The sequence below is a fragment of the Euprymna scolopes genome, chromosome 22 (genome assembly GCF_053919585.1).
Source record: "Euprymna scolopes isolate OS-2025 chromosome 22, ASM5391958v1, whole genome shotgun sequence".
NCBI lineage: Eukaryota > Metazoa > Mollusca > Cephalopoda > Sepiida > Sepiolidae > Euprymna > Euprymna scolopes.
In genome coordinates this window covers 104,430,949-104,458,250 of record NC_136503.1, presented here as the reverse complement: position 1 = coordinate 104,458,250, position 27,302 = coordinate 104,430,949, and the positions used below count along the sequence as shown (strand labels likewise).

The window sequence follows — 27,302 nt, the reverse complement described above, 5'->3', positions numbered from 1 at the left end:
CAACGCTTGGCACCCAGGCTAGCTATTTAATTAAGCGTGATTAAAATCTTTGAACTATCAAAAATGAGACAAATTTTACAATGTATTTATGTAAGTTTGGTTTTCTCAAATACTTCTGTCGAGGAGAATAATTCACATCACAACCACGCATACACAACACATAAAAAAGACGAGAAACTACATTTTCCTCAATACCAAATTATTTTATTAAAAGAAAAAAAAAAAGATTTAAAACAACAAAAAAATGAAATTTAACTTTTACAATTTATTTTCATCATTAATGTCGTAATGATACTAAAATTGAATTATAAAAAAAAAAAATCCAAATATTTATTCATTTCTTCGACCGTCAAAAACCATTTTCACACACTAGCGAGTTTTTCTTCAACCAAATTATATGAGCATTTTTCCTCAGCAGAGGTCAGCAAATTAACTGACCTCTGCAAAAAGTTTAAAAAAAAATATCAAGTGCCATCATCTATCAATATTAATATTATTTTTTGTTATATCACATACAAGTTGATATTGCAGACATCTGCGTGAATCGAATGTAAAGAGGGGGGGCGGCAAGACATGTTATGTAAAGAAAGAAGAAAAAAAAAAAGAGGGGAAAGAGAAAAAAATGAAAATGATAATTAAAAAAAAAAAAGAAAGAAAATTGTAATTTAGAAAGAAGAAACATTCAATTTAGGCCAAATTAAAACGAAGGTCTGGACCATGTATACAACAAGCACCCCTAGAATGAAATTCTATTAAAAAATTTTAAAGTCAGCTTTTATTTTGAAACAAAAAAATTTATGTCATGTTTTATGGAAATTTTGCATTTAAAATTTTAGTCGGATAAAAATTCAACAATAAAAAAAATCACATTTTTTTTTTTTTTTAATTAAAAAAAAAAAAAAAAAATTAGCCATGTGACTTTTGTATGTTGAAATGTTAGTCTGATAGATATTGTAAATCATAAGTGTAGATTCCCCACAAAATGTGCAATCCTTCCATTCAATCTCGAAAGACAATGGATACCCCCTGTCAAGGTGGCTGCACATTAAAATTGTGAGGTAAGGGTTGCGCAATCTCCAACCACACCTTTCCTGAATTGGCACTGCTTGAGTCCAATGGCAAGAAGTCCAGAACGACTGGAAACAATGCCGAGATAAGCGGAGAGCACATACAGCACCTGAAAGTCCCAAATGGTCACCCATTTTACAACTGACCAGGCTTAATGTTGCTTAACTTCGGTGATCAAACAGGGAACCGTACTGAAAATGAATTCATGCAAAATTGTTGGCAAAATTTAACTTTATGGTTTCTGTAAACTAAAGATTGAGAATTAACGTTGCATACGCCTTTTCCAGTGTTTTTTTTTGAATTTATATTTTATATTGTCATCAGCATTTAGGGTTGATATTTAAATGCTCCCCACCAGAATATTATGTGACACAAGGTCGGAAGGTGTGTGTGGAGTGGGGGGGGGGGAAGGTTGGTTGTTTTACGGCATATCAACCCTTTTCAGGTTATTTAATGCCAAATCCAGTGATTTTGAAGAACAAAATTTTTAATAGAACATATACATTTTTTTCTAAGTCAGTTTCTATTTAAACCCACAGTTGGGACCCTAACAGGTACTACACCACTCCTGGTCAGAGTGGACCTGGGAGCAATGGCAATTAAAGGATGGCTCCACACTTCCCAAAGCCCAGAAGCTGGGGCCTCACCATCGGATATAGTTCAAGGTCATATCCAGGACCCGGAAGGTGGGAGATAGGCAAGCTCCCTTAAAGGAGGAGCACTCTTGGCTCGGCAAAAATTGCCTGAACATCCCTGTCAGCATTCCTTGGTTGGGGCGCCTCAGGCGACAAGCAATAAACTTGCCCCACCCGAAAGCCGGGTGGCAAGGCCTGGGAGGGTGGACATCCTCATTCCCACTATTCATTCGCATTTAGGATTAGTGTAAGGATTATGGAAAACTATGTGTTCATAACATTAAGGTTTTATTTAGTTTCAAATTCATGTCAAGATACCGTCGTGTTAAAAACATAAAAAATTACATGCCTCTCCTTGACTCTATCACTAACACAAAGTCCAGGTGGCAACAGAAAAAATAAAGTTTTGAAATATCTCACTGTCTATCTGATTTTTTTTTTTTTTTTTTTTGTGTATTTTTCATTTTATTCAATTTTGCTGATAGAGATCAAAAAACACAGTGAAGAAGCAAATGTTGTTTAAATATTTCGTTTGGGGTGCTTATTGTATACATGATCCATAATTTTTTTTTCTTTTTTTTTAAATTGTTGGAAGAATCATTCTTTTCAAAACGGCAGAAAGAGTTTCATCGCATAATTATTATTAACAGTCAAACATCAAAAGAGATTGAAGAAGAAAGAACTTTTTGTTTTTCTATTGGAAATATTTATGAGGGTCGAGTGCTCACTAGTAGAGGGAGAGAGAAAGGAAGAGAGGAGGAGGAGGGAGAGAAAGAGAGCATATGTAAATATGAATTCAAATCAATGGATTCAGTTTCCATGGTGACTGTCAGTTTCATGCAATCCGATCATTAATTTTGAGCAGGAATTGTCCGGTCACGAATTTAATTTGTTCTGTCGTCCAAACATGGATCATTTGAGATAAGAACGTGCTGCAGACTAACGACAAGAGAGAGAAAGGGAGGGGGGGTAGCAGCAGTTAAATTTATATGCGACTAAAACTCTGATCTTGCTTGTCACCGTGCACACTCTTCACCTGTACATGAATCTTTTAGGTAGCAGGAGGAAAAGCAGAAAACTTAGTAAAGAGTAAATGATATGAATGGGATGATGCAAATAATTTAGAGAAGAAAGAGGAGAAAGAGAGAAGGTCAAAGAAGAAAGAGAGAGGAGGAGGAGAGTAAAAGAAAGTAGAGTGAAAGAGAGAGAGAGGAAAAGAAGGAGAGAGGAAAGAGAGAGAGAGAGAGGAGAAGAAGAAGGAGAGAGGAAAGAGAGAGAGAGGAGAAGAAGAAGGAGAGAGGAAAGAGAGAGAGAGGAGAAGAAGAAGGAGAGAGGAAAGAGAGAGAGGGGAGAAGAAGGAGAGAGGAAAGAGAGAGAGGGGAGAAGAAGGAGAGAGGAAAGAGAGAGAGGGGAGAAGAAGGAGAGAGGAAAGAGAGAGAGGGGAGAAGAAGGAGAGAGGAAAGAGAGAGAGGGGAGAAGAAGGAGAGAGGAAAGAGAGAGAGGGGAGAAGAAGGAGAGAGGAAAGAGAGAGAGGGGAGAAGAAGGAGAGAGGAAAGAGAGAGAGGGGAGAAGAAGGAGAGAGGAAAGAGAGAGAGAGGAGACGAAGGAGAGAGAGAGGAGACGAAGGAGAGAGAGAGGAGACGAAGGAGAGAGAGAGGAGACGAAGGAGAGAGAGAGGAGACGAAGGAGAGAGAGAGGAGACGAAGGAGAGAGAGAGGAGACGAAGGAGAGAGAGAGGAGACGAAGGAGAGAGAGAGGAGACGAAGGAGAGAGAGAGGAGACGAAGGAGAGAGAGAGGAGACGAAGGAGAGAGAGAGGAGACGAAGGAGAGAGAGCGGAGACGAAGGAGAGAGAGCGGAGACGAAGGAGAGAGAGAGGAGACGAAGGAGAGAGAGAGGAGACGAAGGAGAGAGAGAGGAGACGAAGGAGAGAGAGAGGAGATGAAGGAGAGAGAGAGGAGATGAAGGAGAGAGAGAGAGGAGATGAAGGAGAGAGAGAGAGGAGATGAAGGAGAGAGAGAGGAGACGAAGGAGAGATGTGACGAAGGAGACGAAGGAGAGAGGAGACGAAGGAGAGAGAGAGGAGACGAAGGAGAGAGGAAAGAGAGAGAGGAGAAGAAAGTAGAGAAAGAGAAAATAGAGAGAGAGGGTTTATCTGAACTCACAAAAAAGTTTCATGAATATTTGAAAATTTCAAATATTTATGACAAAACCATTTTGACATTTCTAAATATTCACGAAACTCTTGCGACACCATAAAACGTAAAGTACAGGCAAAATCACTCCACTTACCCTTGATCCTGACCTTATAATGCTGAATGTTTAGCAAAGGGACATCAACTACCATTTTTTTTTTTCAACTTTGGTATGACTTGACCTAGGATTGAACCTTGGTCTCTGGCTCAGCGAACACTCATGCTACTATGAAAATGGGTCGATTCGCATGACGTCATGATCGATCCGATCTCTTCTTTTTATGTGGATCATTCCATTCCTCCACTTACTTCTCTTACCGTTCGACCATTCCTGACGCCATTTGTCCTTCCTCCGACATGCACAGACAGAAAGTATGCACTGTGACAAGCAACCAACTAAGATAACAACAGACACAGAGTTTTGCTAATATATAGATATTTAATAATATATCTAACAAATACTCACCCGATGGGTGAAATAACGGTTTAAACTAATTGTGGTGTCTTTTTTTTTTTTTTTTTTTTTTTTGTATGCGAGTAAGAGAAAGGCAAGTTATTTATCAAGTCAGAATAATCAAAATGGAATGGTAAAAAGTTACAATCTTTTGTTGTTGGCGATATTTTTGTTGTTGTTTTTTTATTGTTGCTTTGTTTGACTTGTAAATAATTTGTAAATAGGGAAGGAAAGAGAGAGAAAAACAAAAGAATGGGGATGTGTTGGTTCAGGTTGGGAGGACAGCAGGTTCAAAGAGACCTCTGCCACTTTACAGAGGGACCTTCTCCTCGGGCAGGGGAGGATTATCTTCTGATCTTGGAGTAGTCGGAGCACTGGCCGCCTGGAAAGCCTCGTCGATGCTGTTGTCAGATCGACTGCCTTTCACCCGAGACTGCAAATTTGAAAAAAAAAAAAAAAAGAAAAAAAAAAAAAAGAAAAAGAAAAAGAAAAATTATTTTAATTAAACATTATAAAATCAAAAAAGTTGCAATATTAAAATTTTTTTATAAAAATCAAAAACAAGATTTATAAAATCCAAAAACAAGAATTATAAAATCCAAAAAAAGATTTATAAAATAAAAAAAAAAGATTTATAAAATCCAAAGATTTATAAAATAATAAAAAAAAAAATTATAAAATCCAAAATGATTTATAAAATAAAAAAATTTATAAAATCAAAATAAATTTATAAAATCAAAAATGAAAATAAATATGTTCAATAAGTCGAGTAAAGACCTTGACTGGTGCGTTGCACATAATTTACAAATTGGTGAGCGGAGAGTCTGCCTACCTTGTAAATTAGCATCCTGGTCCCTAACTGGGCTTCATCATTGCTGTCAGTGGGTACATAGTCAACTAACTGACACATTCATAAGAGAAACATAAGCAAATGAACACAATAATAAGAAATATTCACGTTCTTTAAAAATTAAAATAAAAACTTGGACAATTGTGCAATATAGTTAACAAAAAAAAAAGGTGGGGGGAGGCAGGGTAAAAAAAATTACAACAAATAACTTTTACCAAATGCAAGAAAAATGAATCTTCTATCAATCTGAATACCAAGGGGATTCCAAAGGTAATGCCTCCTATGGTTTTTATTCCACCTGAACGGATCGAAGTGGATTGCAAATTACATTTTTATGATGACTGGACCTGTACATTTGTGAACTGAAAGTTTCATCTCTCTATTGCAGATATTGATGGTGTGAAACTCAAAGAAAGCAACACCACTCATGAAGCAGAGATGAGTCATCGAATTCTTGGCAAAAGTGCATTGAGAATGGTGGTGACTATGTAGAAAAATAAATTCTGGAGCACAAAAGGTCGCTCATTTTAATAGTACCACTCCTATCTTTGTAACTCTTCAACTTTTTGAGTTACAAACATTGGAATCTTCGTAACTTTACAACTTTTTGTGTAAAAAAAAAAAAAAAAAGAAAAAAAAGAAAGCTTTACTTTTGGAACAACCCTCATATTAGTGACTCCACGTCAGTAGCGATTAAGTTAGCTAGTGTGAATTTTGACAAAGGTCACACTTAGTGCATGTCATGATAACCTTAATCTGCAAACAGAATCATACCCAGAAATGGATGATGTGAGGTTGAGACAGGGAGCAGATGTCAAACGCTGTAGGAAAAATGGGAGTAATCTGATAACAAATGACGTCACATTTTTGGAGCAGAAGAAAACTAAAGTTAGTCTCTCTTAGTGGAAGCCATGGGAAAGAGCCACAACCAATCATGTAGAAAGCTGATGAGCTCAGTGGATATTACCGACTTATCCCTCTGCGTCACTAATTTTGCTAAGTTAGAAAGTTAAGTTTAAAACTCAAACAATTACGAGGTGACTTAAATAAGTTTCCAGACGTTTTCTGTACAGGCATTTAAAACTGTCGTAGACTCTTGAAACTTTAGTATGTCATTGGTATAGTAAAAAAGTCAGAACACCAGAGTTGATTGGCCAAATAAAGAATTTCATGGATAAGGACCATCGTGTGTCTATAGAGACAATAAGTGGACAGTTTGATGTCAGTGTGGGAACTGTACACAATTATTCGCGAGGCTGAAGACGTGGAAGATTTGTGCGAATGCACCAGTCCACAACTTCATCCTTGTAACACACTATTTGACCAAGGTGGGCATCAATTCAGTCCCTCACCATCCCTATAGTCCAAATTTTGCTCCCTGTGATTTTTGGTTATTCCCTAAGCTCAAAGAAAACCCTAGAGGCTGTCATCAGGAATTTGTTTGTGTTAGACTTGAAGACATCCAGGTTGAAGCCGGGAGAGAAACAGGCAAGCGGAACAGGGTTCCACAGGCATACAGTTCTAAGAAAGAAGCTTTGTTCATGGAATCTACGTTTTGATTTAGGCACAGATAAGGAGTGGGGAAAATTATTGACGGTGGTTTCAGTTGCACAGTTTGATTTTTCAGTGTGGCAGCTGCATTCACAAGGAACTGAAGATGCGAAAGATTAGCGCAAAGTTTGTCCCAAGGGTGTTCCATCCTTGTCACAAACTATTTCAACAAGATGGGCATCAAGACAGTTATTCATCCTCCCTATAGTCAAGACCTTGCTCTTTGTGATTTTCGGTTATTCAATAAACTCAAGGAAAACCTTAGAGGTTGTCGTTATGAGACAATTGAGGAGATGAAAGAGGCTGCGAAAGGGTCATTGACATGTTCACACAAGAGGACTTCCATGCGGCCTTCTAAAAGTTGTTGGAACGGTACAAGTGCATGGCAGCCGGAGGAGATTACTTGGAAGATGACTAGAGTTTCATGTGTGTACTATCAATAAAAGTGTCATACAAAAAAGTCTAAAAACTTATTGAAGGCACCTCATAGAAAACTGATAATCTCAGCGGATGTTACCTCGCTGTCTGTCTGTCTGCATCACTCGTTTTGTTAAGTTAGAAAATTAAATTTAAAACATAAATAACTAGCTACGATAACATTAGTCTTTTTCTGCTTAGTCAATTCTCTGCAAATAAAACCTTGAAGAACATTCAGCAAACGTCTGTGTATTTCATCATGAAAACTAGTTTTATTCATCTTAGTTAAACAGACTAGATGATCGACGGCCACTCACGGAACAGCGACAACGAAGAAAAGTGACAATGAAGTAAATGCGATAAAGAGAAACAGTGGTGCCCAACAAGAAAATAAAACACAAGCACGTATAAAAATCTGCATATGTATAAAATGACTTATTTGGTTTATCGATTAGTCATTAAGGAAAATGGGTTCTTATTAGTGATGGGATGATTCCAACATTTTTCCCCCCCGATTCTGTACTAAATTCCCGATTCTGATTCTTTATAAATCTCTAAATATTTAACTATAAAATTGTTATCCCCCCCCCCGCCCCGATTACCATAAAATACACGGTTAATGTGCCGATATTTTCTCTGCCTTAAAAATAAATTTTTGGGGAGACTTTAGTTTTAGTGGTATTTTAAAATCAATAAATATTTATTATTACTACCAGAAGTGGAAGATTTTGTTTCAAACAAAATCAAATAATAAAAAAAAAAAAAATAAATAAAAAAAAAAAAAAAAAAAAAGACAACTAGTGGAATCGTTTTTGACATTGGAAAATAGGCACAAATTTTTCCGATTCTGATACCCCCAAAAGTTCTGATTTTTCAGATTCCGATTAATCGTCCCAACACTAGTTCTTACTTAGAATTACATTTATTTTAAAAAACAAAAATACAGAAAAAAAATACTTATGATGTACATACTTATTACAGATCAAAAATGTCATATTCCAAAAATCATATTAATTGATAAAGTTTTTTTATTTTTTTTTATTTAAGAAAATCAAATTTTATCAGTAGCTGATGAGACAGGCAGTAGGCATCATATATTGCACCATATATTTTTTGGATACATTAAAATTTAAGGGCGAACAACTATTAGACTAACAAGATTTTTCTATTTCTCCATAAGAGATCATCAATGGCTGCTAAAAATACTTAACTGCTAAAAATCGTAAAATTTGATTTTCTTCAATTAAAAACAAAAAAACTTGATTAATTTACATGAGTTTTGGAATATAACACCTTCGTTCTGTGACGAGTACAAACACTATAAAGATTTTTCTGTGCATTTTTTTTTTTTTTAATAAGTAATTCTAAAGAAGCACCAGAAAATGTTATGCAACTAATACTAGGGGTGTGCAATAAGTAATGCCCCTGACCCACTTCCCATAGCAGTAGGGCAACGAAACTTGGCACAGTTATTAGTCTTTCTCTCCATAGGAACCACCCAGAGTTATGTATTTCTCCCATCGTTTGATGCAGCTCTGAAGACCGTTTTTGTAGAACACCCCAGAAATCAAGGCTGCATCATCTGGGAAACGCTTTCCTTTCAAAAACAACTTCATGGCTGGGAAGAGGTGAAAGTCAAAGGGTGCAAGGTCAGGAGAGTAGGGAGGATGGGGAAGGATTTCATAACCACACGCCCATGCTTCTGATCTGTGGAGCATAATAGGCTCCTGTAATTGTGGTACCCTTTGCCAGGAAATCTGTCATCACTACATCCTGGTCCCAGAAGACTGTGAGCATGACCTTGCCAATGGAGGGCTGCACCCTTGCCTTCTTTGGAGGTGGTGAGTCCAAGTGCTTCCACTGCATTGATTGGGCTTTGGTCTCTGGATCATAGTGATGGACCCAGGTTTCATCCTGTGTAATCAGTCTTTTGAAAAACTTTGACTCATATTCTTGGTACATCTCCAAATTCATCCTCGAGCACTCGACGCATTCTTGCTTCTGGAATGGTGTGAGCAACTTGGGAATCCATCTGGCAGACACCTTATGCACATGGTCATGAATGATAGTTTCTACAGACCCTGTACTAATCTTGACATCTTGGGCTATTTGGCAAATAGTAATGCGCCGATCTTCCAAAATGGCAGCGTCAACTTGACGGACAGATACCTCATCAATGGCAGAAAGGGGGTGACCAGGTCTGAGAGCTGTTTCCACAGACTTCCGGCCATGTTTGAATTCACGATGCCAGCGTTTTACAAGGTCATATGATGGGGCATTATCACCATAAGTTTCTTTCATTTCATCAAAAGTCTCCTGTGGTGTGCATCCTTTCAAATACAAAAACCTCGACGTTCAACAGGCTCCATTTCAAACCTGACTCAGTTCAAACACCTGTAAAACAGAAACCACAATTAGTTCAGAGCTGTAATTATCCACATAACCCGTAGAGATATAAATCATTGCACATGCAAAATTTCAGCTAGATCAGACAACTGGAAGTGAGTCAGGGGCATTACTTATTGCACGCCTCTCGTAATTCCCACGAATCGGTTAAATATTTAATTTTCAACAGATCTATATATCTTTAACATACTGAAACCGTTTTTAAGTTCTTTATTTAAAAATGCTTTGCATTATATCAAAGCAAGTTCCAGCATAATTGTCATCCACCTCATAAAGCACACTGGCTTGGTCAAGTAAAAGTGACAATAAAAAATTTATGGATAATATAAATCTTAGACAAGGGTCACATTTAGTGCATATAAGGATAACCTTAATCTGCAAACAGAATTGTACATTATGAAAATTATAGAGATAAGTAGAAAAGCACATTTTCTTGCATTTGGTAATAGTTATTTGTTGTCTATTTTTTTTCACATTTTTTTTTATTTTGTTAACTATACTGCACAATCACCAAAAATTGAAATTTTTAAAAAATTAAATGTTTATTGTTGTTAAGAATTCCCCTGATGTTCACAAAAATAAAGAAAAATCTGTATGATGTAGGTACCCGTAATAAAACAAAAATATCATATTACAAAAAATCACTTATATTGATCAACTAGTTTTATTTTTAAAAAAGAAAACAAATTTATAAGTAGCAGAAAAATGGTTGTCTTGTCCGCCATTTTGAAAAAAAATAGCTAAGGGAGATAACTCAATTCAAACTTGCAACAATTATGTTGTAATGCCTACATTAATAGCTTAAAATGATTTTTGTTTTACAAAAATAAAACTAATTGATTAATTTATGATTTTTGGAATGTGATATTTTTGTTTTGTCATTGGGTATGGACATCATACACATTTTTCTTTATTCTTGTTTTTTTTATATTAGGAGGAATTCTAAACAAAAAAAATTTATTAAAAACAATGTTTTTAACGTAAAATTTTTTTTTTTTAATGACTAAAAAATAGTTTAAATATTAAAATAAAAATGACAATAAGATGACAAGTTAAAACAAGAGACGGCATTAGAATTTCTCAAAGACGACATCAATGGAAAAACAAGTCCCGAGAAACAGATCTTCACTTCAAACCTCGACACAAGAAAATGTTAGAATACGCATGCAAGTTGGAAGAACAAATTCAAATATTTTGAAGAAAAAGACAGAGATTCGAAATAATTTAATCCTTTCCTCGTCTCCTTAAAAGGGGCGATCCTTGAAGTTGGAAAATCCAAAACCAGCGGAAAGTCAACAGATGAAAAAAAGAAAAATACTTTTTTTTTTCTCAAAAACTGTAGCGAAAGTCACAAAGAAAATCCAAAGACGACGAAAGGGAAAGAAAACGTTTCAACAGTTTAACTGACAAATTACTCAGTGACATTTTAATTTGGAAGTTACAGGGTTAGTAAATTGATAACGAGGAAGCCTGGAGTTAGGGAATTAGAAGCAGCAGAAAATTAGAGCTGAGTCTTTTGTTTAGAAAGGGAGAGATATTACGTACACACACGTGTCTGTATGCACGAGAGCATGTTCAATTTTGTTTGACACAATTTCAACTCTTTTGGTTAATTTCACAACAAAACAAATATTTGATGTGTGTGTGTGTGTGTGTGTGTGTGTGTGTGTGTGTGTGTGTGTGTATTTTGTTAAGTAAAATTGACCAGTGATAAATTACTGTGGTAACAGTAGATTAATCCTTAGTCCGAACAGTACAAATAAAATACAAATTATCAATCCTCATCTCAAAAGTTAGAAACGTTATGCAAGTAGTTTTTTTTTTTCAACAATCTTAATTTATATCTTTCTTACAAAAAAAAAAAAAAAAAAATTAAAAATAAAATAGTATTTCATCAAAATAAACAAATTGTCATAAAAAAACATACAGTAAGCGTTTTTTCTTTCATAATTTTTTTACTATTAAAAATCTGCCTCATTTTGATTTTAACGTTTGTCCATTTTGATTCAACTTTTCGGTTGTTTATGTATTTGGTTATAGTCAGCTAACATACTTCCTAACTTCTGGTGAGTCTGCTACCGGAAGCAGTGACAAGGCAAATCAGTTCCTTTGCATTTTTTTCTCTCACGCTTATATCTCCCCTGTACATGTACTGTCCTTTTATTACGTTTTTCTAATCGTTCTTTTATTATTTAACTAGGAGGACCCGTTAACCAGCATTGACCAGTGGTAACATACCTTTCTGTTTTTCGACCACACGGCACATTTTCTCTCCTGCCACACAAAACATGTCTAATCGCTTCCTTCGCTTAACCACATGTTGTCCTTTTTTCCTGCCTTTTGTCTCCTCCTTCCAGTAACGTCAGCACATGCACACTTGCTTCATTTGCATATGTGCATAGCTGCTGCTGCTAATATTTTTGCTAGTTGGCAATCCTACGGCTGTTACACATGAACAACAATGCAGGAACTTCGACACCACTCATTCCTTACATGTCGAATGAAGTATAATTATTACTTTTTTTTTTTGTCGAATTTATTGAATTGAATGTAATGTGTGCAAAAGGCAACACGATCACAGAAACGAAAATTAGAATGGATGCTATTGTGAAAAGGCAGTGAGGATAGCCGAAACAAGAATGGTTAGATATCTTACACTAATATTTCGAGGCAATCAGATTTTATCCTGACCAAACCTTTAACAGTGGACAGGGAGAAATACCTTGTACAGTGTCTACTGCTGCTTGGAATAAATGCAAAAAAGATTTGTTGCGTTTTATCAGAAAAAAAAAAAATGATTGGTTATTTTATCAGAAAAAAAAAATGATTTGCTGTGTTTTATCAGAAAAAAAAATGATTTGCTGTGTTTTATCAGAAAAAAAAAATGATTTGCTGTGTTTTATCAGAAAAAAAAAAAATGATTTGCTGTGTTTTATCAGAAAAAAAAAAAAGATTTGCTGTGTTTTATCAGAAAAAAAAAAAATGATTTGCTGTGTTTTATCAGAAAAAAAAAAAATGATTTGCTGTGTTTTATCAGAAAAAAATTTTTTTTTGACAATCATAAAATGCTCTCTCAGTTTCTTCTCACTTTCTTTTCGGTCGAAACAAAAAACCCAGGAGATTTAGAAACCAAAGTTAAAAGTAAAGAAAAAGAGAAAAGAAAAGGGTTAAAACATGTTCGCTGTAAAGAAACTCCACCTTTAGTAAGAAAAGTTTTAATACTGATTTCGAAGCAGAAGGTTAGTGCGACTAGAATTTATATCAGTTGTACTACTATTCTCATCTTCAATGTTAGTTTTTCGCAACGTTTCGACTGAAGTAATCTCTGATCTTCTTCAGATTCATCTTTTCAAACTTAGGAATCTTTATATCAAACCCCTGAAACCTTCACAGAATTTTAAAGAGAACATTTTTATTTAATCCTCAAAAGTATATTGTCCTTGTTCTATCAGTCATAACCGAGTAGAAAATGTTCCTTTTTATCTTACTCTTCGTTCTTATCTCCTGTAGTATACAGCATAATCACGTTGACACACCAGTTCCCGTTAGATCACCAAAGTTAAGCAATGTTGAGCCTGGTCAGTACAAAAATGGGTGACCATTTGGGAATTCTGTGTGCTGTATGTGATATGTACTAATCTTGGCATTGTTTCTAGTCAGTCTTGGGCCTCTCCTTGCCACTGATTCAGGAGAGGTGTGGTTGGGGCTTGCATAACCCTTGCTTCACAATTGCTTGCACAGCCACCCTTCCGGAGGGGGGGGGGGAATATCCATTGTATCTTCAGACTAAGCGAAGACATCAATCACCTGTAGTAAAACAGTCACTTAAATCTCATTGTTAATAAATGAGATTATCTGTTAGGCCACGAGTCCAATTCTTATTGCACAAATTTTGTGAGTCTTAAACATAATCGAAACTAGCATAGGCAGAATTACGATTTATTGAAAGGTGGGTAAATTGTTAACGCTATAGACTAACAACCTAGGTGTACCAAGCTCAAATCCAATATATATATATATATATATATATATATATATATATATTTCTCTCCCTCCTACCCCCGCCTTCAAAGTTTTACCTATCTTGCACCTTTCTTTTTCCTCTTTTCTCTCTCTCTCTCCTCCCTTCTTATATTCCTATCCGTGTCTAGTTAAATATTTTAAACTTCCCCTCGCCCCATTACCACCTTCCAATGTTTATTAAATCTTAAAACTTAACTGTTGTCGAATTAGAATTGAGACCCCACCCCCCTTTTCAATTTTTTTTTTTATGCTTCTTCTAATATCGTTTTTCTAATCACAATAACCATTCAGGGCTCTACATTGCAAGTGAAACAGTCACATTTGCAAAGTGGCAACTAAAAATAATGAAACGCTTATCTTTTGGCGATTGTATTTCTTTCACTGACAATCTTCCAAAGCTCACTACTGAGTGAAAAATATCTTTTCAACTTTTTTTTTTCATAAAACGAACAAAGTTAAATTATTTAAACAATAAAAGTTTAATAGATCAATATACTCTTTTTTTTTTTTTTAATGAAGACTGTTTAAAAAAAAAAAACACCTGAAGAAATTAAAATGTTTATACCTTCAAGTATCAACATAAAAATTGTTGTATATTTTAGAATTACATTTATTTAAAAAAATACAGAAAAATCTTTATGATGTATGTACTCATCATGGAACAAAGATGTCATATTCCAAAAATCATGTGGGTTTGGCTAGTAACTTTTCTATTTGGCTAGTAAACAAAAATATTTAGTTGTTAAAGGTCAAATAAAAATAAATTTTTCTGTAGAGCCCTGCCATTTCTGTAAAGTCTGATGAAGTTACTGGATCGTTGATACGATTTGGTAACCGAAACATATGTAACTAAGCAGATAACATGGGAATAAAAAGTATATTTGCTCTACAATAGTATTGAGCACTTTCTTATAGTTCTAAGAATTAATTACAAAGTTGATTAAAAAAATGTAAAAATAAAATTAAAATTGCAGTTTACCCCCCCCCCAAAAAAAACTAATTCAACTTATCGTAGACTTAGCACCTACATAATCCGACATCTAAAAAGTTCACAATTACAAAATAGAATTCAACTATATAAGGATAGAAAAAAAAAAAAAAAAAACTTAACTAAAATTGTCAGTCTTGGGCCTCTCCTTGCCACTGGATCCAAGCAGTGCCGATTCTGGAGAGGTATGGTTAAACATTGTGCAATCCTCACTATTACATGCACAACTACCCTTACAGAGGGTATCCATTGTCTCTTGAGACTGAATGCAGGCATCAATAACCTGTAACAAAACAGTCACTTAAACCTCATTTTTAATAAACAAGGTTATCTGTTAGGCCACATGTCCAATTCTAACTGCACAATTTTTGTGAACCTTAAAGATAATCATGACTATCATAGGCAGAATTACAACTTACTGGAAGGTGGCTAAGTGGTTAACGACATGGACTGACAACTTAGGTGTGCCAAGTTTGAATCCAGTTTTGTATTATCTGGATTCTCCAAACTACTGTTCTCATCTTGAGTGTTATTTTCACAACGTTTTGATCGATATAACCTCCGACCTTCTTCAGGTGTATCTTTTCAAACTTTGGAATGTTTCTGTTCAATTTGCGAATTTGGACAAGTTTAAATGAAACCTTATATTTACTTCATGGAGGTAGGATGCTCTCGTTCCATCAGCCATGACTGGATGGAGGTCCTAAATAATTCACAATTGTATTTTTCAATTGCACAAACTAAGAATTTAACGTTCAATCTTCAGGAAATATAACTTTTACGATTGATTTTTCCAAGTACTCTAACTACCGTGCCACAAGTCCTTACGAACAAAATACACCTGAAAGATCGCAGGTTATATCGACCGAAACATTGTGAAAATGACACTCAAGATGAGAACAGTAGTCTGAAGAATCCAAATAATACGAATAACCAATTCTCATCTCAAAAACTTAGACACGAATTCAATTTGTCCCACAAAAACACTTAGTACTAGCTGGGGGCACTTGGTATTGCCGGATCGTAAAATATACTTAAATATATTTTAATTCATGCAGATTTTGTATTTAGTATTACAGAACCAATTCTCTATTAATTATTATATTGTACCTAATATATATTAATGATTTCAAAAGTTAAAAAAATAAAAATTGACTTAGGTGCCATCAGCCAGAATCAAAACCAAAACCTTCAGTGCTCCAGTCGCGTCTCCTACCGATGTAGCTATTAAGATATAGTTAAGAAAAATTTAATACTTAACAACTTGAAGAAATGAACTGAATTTAGCAGAATTTTGCAGAAACAAATAATAGAAATATATCGGCAAGTTTAAATAAACATTTTTGCATTTCAACTCGCTGATATTCATCCAAACAAAAATTTTACTAGTTATGAACCATCCTTGGTGTATGATTTTTTTTTTTTTTTTTTTTTTTTTTTTTTTTACATAGGAGTGACGACTTATCAAAGCCCGGAGGCCACTCGCGGATAAGGGTTATTGAGTGTACAGTAGTCAATGGGATAATGATTACTAGTTCCTGTTAATTTCAGTGTTATGTGATGAGTAATTTAAAAGTTTATCAGTTAAATATTTTCACACACATCTACTGCTTTATTTATACAGGTGTTGGCAACCTTCATGTAGTCCCTCCTATAAGTACCCAATATTTTTCTAGAAAGAATTCTCACTAGAAAGATATCAGGGAAACCAATACCAACAACAAAATCATTTGATTCATATGAAATGAACAAATGACTACTGATTTCTATGATATGTGTATTTAAACATCAGTTTTTAAGTTCAATCCTTACTACAACCAATGATAATTAATATAATTGATGCTTTCACCTTGGGATGGCAGACAGAACGAAAAAAATCTACCCTCGTGGATCAAATAAAGGGTTCAATTTGAAATGCTGTATTGATTCCTGCGATCGTTAATTAGGTTTCTGAATTCGACAAGATGTACCTGAAGGGCGTGGCAGAGATTAAATCAACTGATATGTATCCAGATAGATGAGAATAGTAATCAGAATAAAACTAATTAGCAATCTTCATCTAAAAAATTTCAAAATATAATTGGGATTTAATTGGAAATTGATGAAATTGATGGATATGATTAAAAAAAACCCCCAAAAAACTTAATATAGTTATCATAAGATGCAAAACCTGTGTGCATGTGTGGTTCATTGAAAGATTTTGGGAAGCCCATGTAGCGTGCAGTACTGATGTAAGGGAAATAATTCTTGTTAACTCAAGAGATTTGCCTTTTTTTTTTTTTTTCAGAGAATTTGAGATGCTAAAAACACAAAGAAAAACGTCAAGGGTGGGAGTTCCATTATAGAAACGTTGATTTAATTTGAATAAATTAAAATATGCATCAAGTGCGCTTGAAAGCCAAATCACAACATAATATCAGAAAAATAAACAATATACTGAGGATGGAGTTTAGCTCCGAAATATATTTATGTTATAAATTTTATAAATTTCAAACAAGTAAAATATTTATTTATTTTCCTAATATTACGTTGTAATTTAGCTTTCAAGTGCACTTGATGTGTATTTTATTTTATTCAAATTAAATCAATGTTTCTATATTGAATTCACATCCTTGACGTTATTCTTGTGCTGCATATGCACTGGTCCAACATTTCAAAACGCAACCGCTGAGATACAATGCGCGGCTCTTTACAAACAGACTTTTCATTCTCCAACTTTACAACATGGCAAGAAAGAAGTAGAAAAAAAAAAAATAAGAAACCAAAATATTGATGATGGTTGGTTGGTTGTTTTTGTTTTACAGCATATCAACCTTTTTCAGGTTATTTAATGCCGAATCTAGTTATTTTGAGGAACGATTTTTAATGGAGTATATTTGTTTTTTTAAGTCGAATTCTATTTAACCCATAGTTGGGACCCTAACAGGTACTACCACTCCGGGTCAGAGTGGACCTGGGAGCAATGGCAATTAAAGGGTCGCTCCACACTCCCCAAGGCCCGCAAGGTGGGGCCTCACCATCGGATATAGTTTTAAGTCATATGCAGGACCTACTGATGATGGAGTTTGGCTCCAAAATATATTTAAATGATAAATTTCAAACAAGTAAAATATTTGTTTATTTTCCTAATATTACGTTGTGATTTGACTTTCAAAGCACACTGGATGTGTTTTTTTTATTTTATTCAATTTAGGAAAATTGTACTTTTTTTTTTAAATGTTGAAAATGAGACAAAAGTTGCAGAAGAATTGAAAATGGTATAAAAGAAAACTACAAAAAAAACTAAGTAATTGTAGTTTTCGTTCATAACATTTTCAAGTCTTCTGCAACTGTAACAAAGTTCATAAGCTTAGTAACAATTGTAATTTTGAAGATATAATTTTTTGTTAGAAACTGTTACATAAAAAAGTAATTGTAGTTTTCGTTAATCCTTTAACGCCAAATTGTACTTTCAAGTAGTCTTAAAAAAAAGAAAAAAACACGCCTGTATAGGAAATATTTCTTACTCTTATCGCTTGTCAGCCCAACTGGTCTTCAAAATACAGGTTTATTAATGGTTCAAGATTTTGCGATTCTTTTTTTCTTTTATCCCCTTCTCTTGCGCCAAGAAGAACATACATTCATAATTAAAAATTTATTACATAAAAAAAAATTCTAGCTTTAAAGGGTTAATAACATTTCCAATTTCTCTGTGACTAATGTCAGATATTAAACATTCAAAAGTACAATTCTTTAAGCTGCAGTGATTTTAGCATCCTAAATCTTCTTCCGGAAGAAAAAAAAAAAAAAAAAAAAAAAAAAATGAAAAAAAAAAAGAAAAAGTTAAATCGCTTAGTCAATGAGAGTTATTTCCCTTGCCTAAGTACCATACAATGCATAAGCGGCGATATTTGCACATGTTTATCATTTCATTTGGTAAAAAAATTGTAAAGATTGAATGTCATAAAAAAAAAAAATCTTATCTAATTTTATATCCACATAAAAGATATCCATTACCGACAACAAGAAAGGTGGGGCAAAATTTATAACATTATAAAAAGCAAAAAAGCTCTACTGAATGTCTGGAGTTACGCAATTCAACCACGTTTGTGATAAAGACATCCGAACGTGCTACGGCATCACACCAATTGATATCAAGATAATAAGATGTTTGCTTGAACTTGTGCTAAGTGTCAACGACAACATTATCGTGATACTTGACTTTGCGTTAGAAACCACCAGGAAGAAATCGAAAAGAAAACTGATGATGAAATGATCAACATCCTGTACAAACATCTTCGTAAAGTCGAGTTTCGGATCATGTCATGTGAACATTGCCAACCCTGTCTGTTCAGGATTAATGCACAAGAAAAAATATACCTTGATCCAAAGAAAAAATTTGTAATGTTTTGTAAATTATAATATTTTCAGTGTTCGTCCGAGCAGAGTCAGAGAGAAAGTTGAAGACGACAGTTGACAGTAATTGATCGCTTAGATTTACTAGTCAGCTGTTTTTTTTTCACAATCTCAATTTGGGCTAGTTTGTATAACAGTTTTGAACACCCACAAATATAACATTCATTTCAATCCTTCAATTTAACCATGCCCCTACAGATCATGGCTTTCAGTCTTGTTTATTTAGCAAACAAATATAGTTTCATCTGCTGTGTGTACAGGTGACCTTTGCAAGGTATCTGTGCATCAAATCACTGAATGTTTATACTTCTAGCCATTTGGGTGTCTGCATTAACTAGATATTAAACATTTTAAAAGAATATTTAATGAATTTATTTTTATTGGCAAGAAGACAGAAAATATACATGTCTATGAAGTAAATAAAATCTATATATAAATCTCACCTGTCTGTTTAAATATATGTATGTTTGTATGCCTGCCTAAAACTTTTGACAGAAGCAACGGATTTTCACGAGATCTGTATCGTTTTGAAGCTCGACCCTTCGAACGACAAATATCGAAAAATTGGCTAAAACCATTAATTCCTTCACCCTCAACTGGGAACTTTTCTACAGGGAGGGGGGGGGTGTGTGCTTTTTTCGCCAATATTTTCGAAAGTCATCCCCTCTTTTCGATCGACTAGCCTTAATTAAAACATTCGTCACTTCCGGTTTGGCAATGGACGCAACAGCAAAGATGCCACGTTTTTTTTTTTTTTTTTTCACATACTTTTCCTCCTTCGCGGTACGGGTTCGAGCATGTCCGCCTACTACCACTTTTTCTTTCTTTGCTCAACACACACCTCCAAACACCTGGGCAACGCTGGGCATCCAGGCTAGTATTTCCATAAATGTCAATATTTTTTTGTTTCTAGAATCACTTTCTCATGAAGAATAAGCAAAAAAATAATCCAATTGTAGATGTTGGTAACCTAATAGTCATAAATTCTTAGAAAAAAAAAAGTAACTTTTATTATGAACTCGTCGATATATCGAGACCTGTATGTGGTGCCAAAATGCATAGAGTCCAATCAAAACTTCCAACTCTTGTTTTTTAAAGTCTGCCAATATTTAAACAATTGGTTTTTTAGAGGTTAAAAAGTCTGACTGACTCCTTGCATTCCCACAAGTCTGACTCTAACTTCTCCCAAAACCCCGGACTCCTCAACGTTGGCTACATCTACCTGGCATTGCATAAGAATCTTTAATTTCCGCCTCCATCATCCTTTTTATATTTTGAAACATTATTTTATTTTGTTGCCAAATCATATTTTTTATTAACTAAATTATTGATAATTTTAAAAAAAAAAAAAAAAAATGAAATATTTAAAATTAAACTGAATTGTTATATTTACAAATTGTCTTTCTGGACAATGATGACACAAATCTAAACTATATATATATATATATATATATATATATATATATTTTTATATAGACGAATATTAAATAGTTGCTACACTGAACATGCTAATGTTTTGGAACGATTGGTTTATTAAAAACCAAAGGCTCTTTATTGAGCACTCTTAACAACCTCGTTTTAATTCATGAGTTTTATCTCTTGAATACCTTTAATGTGATATATATATATATATATATATATAAGTAGATTGTAGTTTGCTTGAAGCATTGTTGAAGAAAATTATAAGATAAAATTAAAAGCCAAGAACAATGCAAGATTTTTTTTTTTTTTTTATTTTATATAGAGTAAAATTAAATGAAAACAAGAAATAAATTTCTTTTTTTTGTTGTTTGTTTTTTCTTTTTCACACAAATTTTAACTCTAAACAACGTTAAATTTTTTTTTTCCTGTTGTATTCAATGGTGTTATAAATCTCATAATTTATAACACCATTGAATACAACAGGAAAAAAAAAATTTAACGTTGTTTAGAGTTAAAATTTGTGTGAAAAAGAAAAAACAAACAACAAAAAAAAGAAATTTATTTCTTTTGTTTTCATTTAATTTTACTCTATATAAAATAAAAAAAATCTCGCATTGTTCTTGGCTTTTAATTTTACCTTATAGTATATATATATATATATATATATAGACATATATACACCAAGTAGGATTTAGTAAAATATGTTAAAAAAACACTTTAGCAAGAGTTAAAACATTCATTTTTGAAAAAAGGAAACACAAAATGGATTGTCCTTAATCTGCAGAGTTTCGAAGGAAATATTTTTCTTCTCATCAGAGGAGAGGACTCAACAAAATGCGGAATCAGATTTTGCTCATAAAGTATTTTATGAAACTGCATGTATGAAGTAGATCATACTACTGTAAAATAAAAAACAGTGAAGCAGAGGGAGTGGGGATATAGATATATATATTATACTATTTCATTTAATCACATAAATTAATATAAGAAGATATAATTTTATGAATAAATTTTCAGTATTTCCTTCAACAGTTTACATAAGTAGAACTAGGTAGTAAGTTATAAAAATGTATATTACAATATATATACTGCCACATATTTTCATAATTACTATATAAATATATATATATATATATATATATATATATATATATATATATATATATATATATATATATATAAACAATAGTATGTTTCCTTCTAATGAGAAAGTTTTATTCATATTTTTCTTATTGAATTTAAAAACAATTTAGTGTAACTTAACGACCGTTTAGCACACAAATGAACAACCAAGGATAAACATGAAATCACAAGGATCTTTAATTTATGTAGCTTATCAGAAGACCTGGAACAAATCCTTAAACAAAAATACGCAAAAAAAACTTTTGCATACATCTTACATAGAACCTAATTCTTAGAAACGAAAACAGGATTTAAATATAATCAACCATATTGGATTTCTCAAGACTTGATTACTTGAATTTAATGTAACACTCTTTACTTATATATGTCATGTTTTAATGTTAGAATTTATTGAGCTTTTACTTTGAATAGGTTTGGTCAATTAAAAAAAATATATATTCAAATAATTTTTTTTTTGTTTTACCTCCATTGATATTTTCCCTCCATCCTTTTTACCATGGATACAAAAAAAAAAAAACTCAGTCTTCCCTTTTTAACAGCTATAACTCAAATATATATCCTAGATAGCAGGCTTAGTTATTTTGTTCATTGAAAAAGAAGCTTGCATCAAATAATCTATTATTAAGTGTAGATTATGAACAACGATATATTAGAAAAATGATGTTTAATTTAATGGTGGGCAAATTATAAGGTAACAGAAATCGTCTCTCAAACTCTATAAATATTTTCTGTCTATAAAACCCATTTATTAATCCGACTGGATCTTTTCAATGCCATATGCAATCTATATATCTATAAAAGTGAACGTGTCTGTCTGTGTGTCTGTCTGTCTGTGTACATTTCCCTACGCAATAACTCTGTCAATTTTTAGTCTATAGACTCGAAATTTGAAATACCGGGTACTGAGATTTGGGAAAATCGATGTGACGGGTGTCAGCCAGAAATTTGGCTGTTAAGGGGTCAAATTTCAACGATTTGACCTTTAAGAACTCTACCAAACTCCTCCGACAATTTTGGGTCTAGACACTTGAAATTTTAGATATAGGTTCCTTGAACCTGGATCTAACTTAATAAAGTGATTTGAGCCCGAAACTATAAATTTTAAGGGGTCATAATAGGGGTCAAAGTTTTAAAAAATTAACCATTTTTTTTGTTTTTTTGCTTTTTTTGCACAGCATACACCTCCAAACACCTGAGCAACGCCGGGCACCCCTGCTAGTATTAAATAAAGCTATGAACAATCCGTTTATTTTTGTTTATGCAATGAAGAGACGATGACTGGACGAGAGGGAAAGGATCCGAATCTTGTGCAGAGTCACATTAATAAAAATGTGTCGATTATTCGTATTATTTGGATTTATATCTTGAGTGTCATTTTTCACAACGTTTCGATCAATGTAACCTCTGACCTTCTTCAGGTGTATCTTGTAGAATTTGGGAATGTTTCCGCCAAACTCAGGAATTTGGATGGAATTTCGAATGGAACCCTTTATCTATTTCACCAGAGGTAAGATGACTGGATAGAGGTCCTAGGTAATTAGCAATTAGGAGCAGTGGCGCAGTGGTTAGAGTACCTGGAAAAATCAATTGCGAAAGTAATATTCTCCTGAAGGTTGAAGGTTCAATCCTCAGTGTAGGCGACCAAAAAAATACAACTACGTATTACTTAGGACTTCTATCCAGTCATGGCTGACGGAACAAGAACATGCTACCCAGTTCCCCCCCCTCTCCTCCATAGAATAAATAAAGGGTTCCGTTCAAAATTCCATCCAAACTCCCGAGTTCGACAGAAACATTCCCGAGTTTGACAAGATACACCTGAAGAAGGTTAAAGGTCACATCTTTGTAGAAAATCTCACTCAAGATGAGAACAGTAGTCCAATGAATCCAACCAATCCTCATCTCAAAAATTCAGAAACGTCAATGGATTAGTTGAGATGGAGGTAGGGGATGGGTAGTCTAGAAGGAGGATTGGAGTACATGGTGGGGGCTAAAAAACAAAAACTCAAAAAAGTTTGCTATTCGTATTAAAGGGGGGGGGAGATGCACTAACCAACTTGAGGTGCTAGTTACTCACTTCTGTGGGAGTGGTTGCAGATCCAAGAAAATATCCAGTAGCACCCTGAGAAAAATGGAAATGGTACAAAAATGCTGTCAATCCAAAATGAACGACTCAAGTTTACATTCAACATCAAATACCAACCGTTCAAGGTTTTTTTTTTCACTCTGAATTCCACAAGTCAATACATGCACATATCAAAGGAAAAAGAAAAGAAAAGAGAAACCATTAAGACATTGCACTAGAAAATAATTTGTTCATACATTCATACCCAGGCTGCATAATCATTTTGCATTATTAACAATCTCTAATCAATTTTTTTTTTTTACAAGGCAGTCACCACTTATCAAAGCCTGAAGGCCACTCGAGGATAAAGGTTAAATTATGTAATGTGGTAGTTTAGTAATCATTAATGGTGTAGATTGAGTAAAATTAAAGTTATTCAAAGGAACGACTCAAGAAGAACTTGTTTACATGGGACTTGAAGGCTACCATATTGTAATCAGCTGGGAAGCAGGTTAATGGAACAGTGATCCACATGCAGGCAGTTCTAGGAAAGAAACTTTGTTCATGGAATATTTAGATTTAAGTGGGAAAAATTGTTGATAATATCTGTAGGTATTATTATTATTATTGCGTGCTTTTTTGTGAAAGTTTAGTAAGGAGAGACCAATAGATTGGAGCTCAGACGAGTACTTGCCACGAAAATAACAATAAAGCAGAGAGAGGCTCGCAACATCTCTTCTGTGGGAAAGAGGTTGCAGGGAAGAGAAATGCCCCCCCCCCCCCCACTAGGCTACGAAATCTATTTTGAACTCTGAATATGGAAATAACGATAGAGCAGGGATAGTTGGATTTTACAGCATGTCAATCTAATATATAAAAGGCAAAAATGTGTGTTTGTAAGTTTCGCAAAAACTTCCGACAGACGCGGTGGAACGTGACAAAATCGGTATCGTTTTAAAGTTCGGTCTCTCATACAACAAATATTGAAAAATTGGGCAAAAACATTAATTTCTTCACCCTTCTACAAGGAGGAGTTGGTTTTTCATCAACATTTTTACAGTCATCACCTCCCTTTGATTGACTACACTTAATTCCAACACTTGCGACTTCCGGTTTTGCGATGGATGCATCAGCTAAAACGTTAGGGTTTTTTTTTCACCCTTTCCTCCTTCGCGTTATGGGTTCGAGCCTGCCTCCCTACTACGACTTTTTTTTTTTTTAACACCTCTCTCCACCCAGGCTTCCTACCGGGGCTCCTTACTACACATTCTGACAGGTATTACCACAAGAGACAGAGTGGACCTAGGAATAGTAGCAACTAAGGAGCCACTCCACATTCCCCAAAACCCGCAAGCTGGGGCCTCACCATTGAATTCAGTTTTGCATCATACATCGCATGGATTGGTTGGTTGGTTGTTTTTGTTTTACGGCATATCAACCCTTTTCAAGTTATTTAATGCAGAATTCAGTGATTTTGAATAAAAGTTTTTTTAATAGAATATATTTGTTTTTTGTTTTTTTTTCAAGTCAGTTTCTATTTAACCCATAGTTGGGACCCTAACAGGTACTACCACTCCGGGTCAGAGTGGACCTGGGAGCAATGGCAATTAAAGGGTGGCTCCACATTTCCCAAAACCCGCAAGCTGGGGCCTCACCATTGGATTCAGTTTTGCATCGTACATCGCATGGAAATATAGATGTTTGGATGGTTGGGAAATGTAGAAGCGGTCATCTTGCCCTGAGACAGTTTTAGGGTCATGTCCTGCACAAATTCAAGTTAACTCAACACTGACTAGATTAACTCCAGTCAATATTTTCTGGGATCCAAATCCGGTCGAAAGGAATCTTCTAAAAAGAAACAATTACAAGCACGCTCAAAGAAAAACCAGTTCCAGCGTTAATTGCATCATGACAGCATGCATTATCCTGCTGTAGTTTTGCCAGAAACGGCCTACCAGGATGGAACTCCAGGATATAACTTTATCAACTAAAGCCAAACAATTCTTATTTTCTATCATTCCCTTGAATAAACGTTTATGCACATTTGTTGGTCTTTTCTATGGAAGATGGCGATACCGTTTCTTGTTCAATATTCTATTTCAGGTATATGTGATGAAACCCATAACTCTACCAAGTTGCTTTCTTTATCCTGACTTTTATCCTAATCAACAGCAACCACAAAAAAAAACAAAAAAAACTAAAAGCCTTATCTTCGAGTGGTTTCTGGCCTTGATATACAGCGATTCATAACTTAGGAGTGAGGGGGGGGCATCTGTTATTGATTTCAGGTTTTCTTCTATCAGTCATAATAGAACGAACAGCTTCAGAGACGCAACCTTTTTCCAATCTTCTCGACACCCACACACACACACACACATATTCGCAGAAAGGGAAAGAGAAGAGTAGCAACCAGGTAGTACAGTTAAGCCGTGTCGTCAGTTTCTGATCATCTTATCACAATCATATTTGCAGAAAAGAAAAAGAGTGAAAGAAAAGAGAAGCCATTTTAGTTTGATCTCATTTCTAAATTGCACGTACAACATTGAAAAACAAAAAAAAAAACATTCCATTAAAAACAAAAATTACAAATATATGACAACATTGAAAAGTCAAAAGCGAAACTCAAATTGCTGACATCAAACAAACATGCAGACAAAGATAAAAAACAGACTGAAATAATTACTAAAAAAAAACAAACAAAAAAAAAAAACAATCGTCTTTTGAACTGTGAATATACTAAATTTAAAACTTTAAATATCACCTTTTTAACTTTAATTTATATTTGACTAATTAAAAATTTGTTAATGAAAATAATACTCTGTGGTTTGGATTTTATGAATGGTAAAATTTTTAAGCAACTTATTACAGAGGTTCCCAACCTGGAGTGCTTGCACCCCTAAAGGGTACAAGAAGATATTCCAGTAAGTTAAAGAAAAGTTTAAGCAAAATGTAATAATCGTTCACACAAATAAAAAAATAAAAAAAATCTTAGGGCCAGTTGATGGGATTCAAGCATTTATTCCTAATGAAGCATGTACAGTTCTTGTTTTGTTGTCTACGGTGTACATACATTTTTGTAGTTAATATTTAGAAAAAGGTCAATTTTCTCAGCATTTAAAAACTAGTCACTGTATTATGTTGTACTCTTTATTGCTAATTAACAATTAGTGATAGTTCAAGAAAAGGTAACAGTCAGCTAACATACTTCCTAACTTCCAGTGTGTCTGCTACCAGAAGCAGTGACAAGACAAATTATGTCCTTTGCTTTTTTTTTTCTTTCATGCCTATATCTTCCCTGTGCATGAACTCGTTTTTTAATTACCTTTTTCCGATTGTTCTTTTTTTTATTTAATAATCATTGAAAAGTTTTTTTTTGTGATCTTATTTTAATTAAGAATTATTGAAAACATTTTGTGCCTTTTTTTTTTTTTTTTTTTAAGAATTATTGAAAATATTAAAAAATTTTAATTAAGAATTATTGAAAACATTTTGTGCCTTTTTTTTTTGTTTTAAGAGTTATTGAAAACATGTTTAAAATTTTTTTTTTTAATTTTTTAAATAAAAAAAAGGTCGGGGACCATCGACTTCTTCGGCTTGCGGAAAAAAAGAGACATCTTAAGATGACTTGAAAAACAAACGAAAAATATTGAAGATTCTCACAGTTTTTATCAATTTGTTATCGCAAGACGAA

At 33.9% G+C, this 27,302-nt stretch overlaps 1 protein-coding gene across 39 annotated transcripts in view; it reads right to left on the bottom strand.

The window, feature by feature from the left end:
- Window positions 1–3,053: 3,053 nt before the first annotated feature.
- LOC145243611 (tumor protein D54-like) overlaps window positions 3,054–27,302 on the bottom strand; it is a 298,992-nt gene continuing 274,743 nt past the window's right edge. For 18 of the 39 annotated variants that reach the window (XM_080106632.1, XM_080106631.1, XM_080106633.1 and 15 more), the window contains 3 exons: window positions 23,624–23,668; window positions 5,184–5,252; window positions 4,317–4,784 (listed from right to left, as the gene is read on the bottom strand). In XM_080106632.1, coding sequence (XP_079962758.1) covers window positions 4,662–4,784; window positions 5,184–5,252; window positions 23,624–23,668 — 237 coding nt within the window. In that variant the 3' untranslated portion in view covers window positions 4,317–4,661. Of the gene's footprint in view, window positions 4,785–5,183; window positions 5,253–23,623; window positions 23,669–27,302 lie in introns of all 39 variants that reach the window. The other 21 variants (XM_080106634.1, XM_080106635.1, XM_080106605.1 and 18 more) reach the window with 3 other exon arrangements.